We start from the raw sequence: 6,519 nt of genomic DNA on the forward strand, positions 1-6,519 counted from the left end.
TTACATAACCACTAGCTACATCCCCAGTAATTACATCTCCACTAGTTACATCCCTAGTAGCATAAACCTCAGTAATTACATCCCCACTAGTTACATCCCCAGTAATTACATCCTCACTAGTTACATCCCCACTAGTTACATCCCCAGAAATTACATCCCCACTAGTTACATCCCCAGAAATTACATCCCCACTAGTTACATCCCCAGAAATTACATCCCCACTAGTTCAATCCCCAGTAATTACATCCCCACTAGTTACATCCCCAGTAAATACATCCCCACTAGTTGCATCCCCACTAGTTAAATCCCCATAAATTACATCCCCACTAGTTACATCCCCACTAGTTACATCCCCACTAGTTACATCCCCACTAGTTACATCCAAACTAGTTATATCCACACTAGTTACATCCACACTAGCTACATCCTCAGTAATTACATCCGCACTAGTTACATCCCCACTAGTTACATCCCAAGTAATTACATCCCCACTAGTTACATCCCAAGTAATTACATCCCCACTAGTTACATCCCCAGTAATTACATCCCCACTAGTTACATCACCAGTAAATACATCCCCACTAGTTACATCCCCAGTAATTACATCCCCACTAGATAAATCCCCAGTAATTACATACCCACTAGTTAAATCCCCAGTAATTACATCCCCACTAGTTACATCCCCACTAGTTACATCCACACTAGCTACATCCACACTAGCTACATCCACACTAGCTACATCCTCAGTAATTACATCCCCAGTAGTTACTTCCCCATTAATTACATCCCACTAGTTACATCCCCAGTAGTTACATCCCCAGTAATTACATCCTTACTAGTTACATCCCCACTAGTTACATCCTTACTAGTTACATCCCCAGTAATTACATCCCCACTAGTTACATACCCAGTAATTACATCCCCACTAGTTACATCCCCACTAGTTGCATCCCCACTAGTTACATCCCCACTAGTTACATCCCCACTAGTTGCATCCACACTAGTTACGTCCCCTGTAATTACATCCCCAGTAATTACATTCCCACTAGTTACATCCCCAGTAATTACATACCCACTAGTTACATCCCCAGTAATTACATACCCACTAGTTACTTTCCCTTTAATTACATCACCACTAGTTACATCCCCAGTAATTATATCCCCATTAGTTACTTTCCCAGTAATTACATCCCCACTAGTTACATCCCCACTAGCTACATCCTCAGTAATTACATCCCCACTAGTTACATCCCCAGTAATTACATCCCCACTAGTTACATACCCAGTAATTACATCCCCACTAGTTACATCCCCACTAGTTACATCCCCACTAGTTACATCCCCACTAGTTACATCCCCACTAGTTGCATCCACACTAGTTACATCCCCACTAGTTACATCCCCACTAGTTACGTCCCCTGTAATTACATCCCCAGTAATTACATTCCCACTAGTTACATCCCCAGTAATTACATCCCCACTAGTTACATTCCCAGTAATTACATCCCCACTAGTTACTTCCCCATTAATTACATCCCCACTAGTTACATCCCCACTAGTTACATCCTTACTGGTTACATACCCACTAGTTACATCCCCAGAAATTACATACTCACTAGTTACTTTCCCATTATTTACATCCCCAGTAGTTACTTCCCCAGTAATTACATAACCACTAGTTACAATTCCAGTAATTACATCCCCACTAGTTACTTCCTCATTAATTACATCCCCAGTAGTTACTTCCCCATTAATTACATACCCACTAGTTACAATTCCAGTAATTACATCCCCACTAGTTACTTCCTCATTAATTACATCCCCAGTAGTTACGTCCCCAGTAATTACATCCCCACTAGTTACTTCCCCATTAATTACATCCCCACTAGTTACTTCCTCATTAATTACATCCCCAGTAGTTACTTCCCCATTAATTACATACCCACTAGTTACAATTCCAGTAATTACATCCCCACTAGTTACTTTCCCATTAATTACATCCCCAGTAGTTACTTCCCCAGTAATTACATCCCCACTTGTTACTTCCCCATTAATTACATCCCCACTAGTTACATCCCCATTATTTACATACCCACTAGTTACATCCCCAGTAATTACATCCCCACTAGTTACATCCCCAGTAATTACATCCCCACTAGTTACTTCCCCATTAATTACATACCCACTAGTTACAATTCCAGTAATTACATCCCCACTAGTTACTTCCTCATTAATTACATCCCCACTAGTTACTTCCCCATTAATTACATACCCACTAGTTACAATTCCAGTAATTACATCCCCACTAGTTACTTCCCCAGTAATTACATCCCCACTAGTTACTTCCCCATTAATTACATCCCCACTAGTTACATCCCCAGTAATTACATCCCCACTAGTTACTTCCCCATTAATTACATACCCACTAGTTACAATTCCAGTAATTACATCCCCACTAGTTACTGCCCCAGTAATTACATCCCCACTAGTTACTTCCCCATTAATTACATCCCCACTAGTTACATCCCCAGTAATTACATCCCCACTAGTTACATCCCCAGTAATTACATCCCCACTAGTTACTTCCCCATTAATTACATACCCACTAGTTACAATTCCAGTAATTACATCCCCACTAGTTACATCCCCAGTAATTACATACCCACTAGTTACATCCCCACTAGTTACTTCCCCATTAATTACATACCCACTAGTTACATCCCCAGTAATTACATCCCCACTAGTTACATCCCCAGTAATTACATCCCCACTAGTTGCATCCCCAGTAATGACATCCCCACTTGTTACATCACCACTAGTTACATCCCCAGTAATTACATCCCCTGTAATTACATCCCCACTAGTTACATCCCCAGTAATTACATCCCCACTAGTTGCATCCCCGGTAATGACATCCCCACTTGTTACATCACCACTAGTTACATCCCCAGTAATTACATCCCCACTAGTTGCATCCCCACTAGTTACATACCCTGTAATTACATCCCCACTAGTTACATCCCCAGTAACTACATCCCCACTAGTTACATCCCCACTAGTTACATCCCCACTAGTTACATCCCCACTAGTTACATCCCTACTAGTTACAGCCCTAGTAATTACATCCCTATACTTCCCCCATTAATTACATCCCCAGTAGTTGCATACCAAGTAACATCACCCCAACTAGTTACATCCCCAGTAGCTACATCTCCAGTTGTTTCATACATGCAGCATCCCATCTAGTTTTATCCACACTATCTACATCCCCAGTAGCATCATCCCCAGTCATTACACCCCCACTAATTACATCCCCAGTAGTTACATACCCACTAATTACATCCCCAGTCATTACACCCCCACTAATTACAACCCCAGTAGTTACATCCCCACTAATTACATCCCCAGCAATTACACCCCCACTAATTACAACCCCAGTAGTTACATACCCACTAATTACATCCCCAGCAATTACACCCCCACTAATTACAACCCCAGTAGTTACATACCCACTAATTACATCCCCAGTAGTTGCATACCTTGTAGCTACATCTACACTATCTACATCTCATATGGGCCTAGCCCTATTTACTTGTCACCATATGTACATAGCCTTGCTCACTAGTCCCTATACTGGGCCCAGTCCTGCTCATTAGTCACCATACTGGGCCCAGACCTTACTATTACTCGAGCTAGCCCTGATTACTAGTTACCTTACTGGACCTAGCCCTGCTTATTAGTCATATGAGCCTAGCTCTGCTTAATAGTTACCATAATGGGCCCATCCTTGCTTACTAGCCACCATAGTGGGCCCAGCAATGCTTACTAGTCACCATAGTGGGCCCAGCAATGCTTACTAGCCACCATAGTGGGCCAAGCAATGCTTACTAGTCACCATAGTGGGCCCAGCAATGCTTACTAGTCACCATAGTGGGCCCAGCCATGCTTACTAGTCACCATAATGGCCCAGCCATGCTTACTAGTGGGCCCAGCCAGTGTGGTGATTTACTAGCCACCATATGGGGCCTAGCCATGCCTACTAGTCATCAATATTGCGTCCAAACCTTATTATTAGTCACCATATGGGCCTAGCCATGCTTACTCATCACCACATTGGGTGGTGTTTTGGCCACCAGCAAACAGAATATTATCCGTGTTGCTTGGAGGAGGAAACACAAACTCTCCAATGGACTAATGGAGCTCTGTGGTTACTATGAAATCTCACAGTAGTTTTTGCTGCCTGTATACAGTAGGTTGTGCTTGCAGATAGTTTGTATATAAATACAGTAAGTGCTTAGTGACCCTTTGTTACCGTTTGTCTGAAGATTTGTAGTCTCGGAACCATTGTGCTCATTATGCTATTATCAGCCGACCTCTCGCTTCTTGTGTAGCTGATCACTGATAACTGTGATCCTCTCTCAGAAAGAGGGTTAACGGAATCTTTAACTGCTGGTACAAAGCTGCTGTGCTGCGGATATTGCACATTGGGTGGGCGGTTCTGGGAGTCAGGCGGAGATCAGTATCATCTTCAGCTGACAGCCTGATCTATGGAGGTGTCTGGACACAATATAGCATCTCCAGTTCCCCAGATAAATATGGACGTAGCTGTCACGTGATTGGATGTAATTATATTTCTCAGATAAGTTTCGATCCCCCCGGGTTATTACAGCGGAGCGCGCTCTTCTGAAATTGATTGTCAGTAATCTGCAGGAGACATTTTTATTACACATCATGGAAGGACAAGTTAGAGCTCATTCTACTGTTGACATGAGCAATGATGCCGTGCTATATAAGTATAATGGTGCGGGCCTCATTACACACTGCGCCGTAAGGTGCTCCCATCATCTTCATCCACATGTCAGCTAGAAGGTGATAAAATCTCCCCAGCCAGCATTTATCATGGCACTTTTCTTTCTCCTCTAGATATATCCGGACGAAGGTCACAGCATCTCATCTGAGAAGAGCCGGTTCCACCTCTACAGCACCCTACTCCGGTTCTTCAGCGAGTGTTCCCAGGGAGAAACCCCGATCGTTCTGGTGGAAGTTGAAGAAGATGAATGAAGATCAGTTTGGGATATTTTTGTCCGTTCCGAGTCATTGGCACCCTCCCAGAGACAGACTGTTCCAACAACAGTTACCCATCAGCACACATGAAGCATCCAGTTACCGGCAGACTCCAGGACCTGGTACTGAGGAGATGACTTTCCGCCTGCGGGGTGGGGGGGGTGCGTAGGGTATTTTACTTTCCCGATGGACCCACATTTGGATACAATTAGTGTAGTGCATGTTTTCTTCTGTTTCAAGACATTGTACTAACGTTTGATTTTGAGGCGCTGCGTGCAGTTTCCGGCCAACATTCCTTCCAAAAATCGCACCATTTTTCCGAAACATTTTGTTCTACACTGGTTTCTTATTCTTGCTTTATCAGACCCCGTTCCGTTGGTTGTTTCACATCCATATTCCTACTGGAACTTTTACAGATTCCTGACTTGTTACCGCTTCCTAACCCCAGAGGGGAGCACTTTTTTGGTAGAGGATTTTTTTGCAATGTATATGTGCATTTCTACATATACATAAACTCAATAAAAAAAACAAAAAAAAAACAAAGAATCTCCCTTGAATCTCTAAGGGACGTCTATATTTTTCAAGTCGTAACGGAGGCTCCATTAAACTGCAAACTCTTAACCATTGCAGTTGTGTTTAGCGGGTTCTCGTTTTACAACAAGAGTTTTATTTGTGGATTAGTTTAAACTACAGAAGATACTGACTTGCTTTACTTTCCAATGTAAATTTCTCACTTGTATATATGAAAACATCAATATTAAATTATGGTTTGATAAAAATGTATGATTTCCTATGTGCTGGGATGGGCTGATCTAAGCGGCTGCCTTTCAGTTTATTGCTGTGTTTGCTTTGTGCTAAGGTTTGTGACGAGTTCCTGCATTTTTATTGCATCTTCCCACCTTAAAAATTCAGATATACCTGGATGGCTTAGGGGCAGGGCTGCCATCAGAAGTTGTAGGGCCCAGGACTGACAAAATAGACAGGGCCCATCCCTCCCCCCAAAAAAATTCTGTCGCACTGCTCCACCCCTATGTAATGTCATACATTGTGATGTTCCATATAGGTGGGGTGTTGCAGACCCACAGGAACGGTTTGCAGAGAGCTGATGCACAGATAAGGCATTGGCGGTGGATCCCCCTCTCTGTAAGGGCCTGGGACACCAGTCCCTTCAGTCCCCCCCTGTTGGCTGCCCTGCTTAGGGGCCTTGGTCCTCTAGGGCGATAAATGAACGGCTTCTACAGTAGCACTGTATTTTGATAAATATCTGATATATAAAGTGTCATGGTCTTCCAGGATTTATCCCTAGTGTAAATCAAAGTTCGGAAGTCTTTTTAGGATTTGTAAATTTTTACGGCTCCCTCAACCAACCAAATCTCTATTGGTAATTAATTGAATAAATTCCATTGACCCTAATTCTGATTATTGTTTAGGAGGTTTTAGTAGAAATCATCCTGA

At 42.9% G+C, this 6,519-nt stretch overlaps 1 protein-coding gene across 3 annotated transcripts in view; it reads left to right on the forward strand.

The window, feature by feature from the left end:
* The window catches only part of DPP10 (dipeptidyl peptidase like 10), a 473,198-nt gene extending 467,355 nt beyond the window's left edge, over positions 1 to 5,843 (forward strand). For all 3 annotated transcript variants that reach the window (XM_063932900.1, XM_063932902.1, XM_063932901.1), the window contains one exon: positions 4,924 to 5,843. In XM_063932900.1, coding sequence (XP_063788970.1) covers positions 4,924 to 5,061 — 138 coding nt within the window. In that variant the 3' untranslated portion in view covers positions 5,062 to 5,843. The remainder of the gene's footprint in view (positions 1 to 4,923) is intronic.
* Positions 5,844 to 6,519: the final 676 nt, after the last annotated feature.

Source organism: Pseudophryne corroboree, chromosome 7 (genome assembly GCF_028390025.1).
Source record: "Pseudophryne corroboree isolate aPseCor3 chromosome 7, aPseCor3.hap2, whole genome shotgun sequence".
NCBI classification, from domain to species: Eukaryota; Metazoa; Chordata; class Amphibia; order Anura; family Myobatrachidae; genus Pseudophryne; species Pseudophryne corroboree.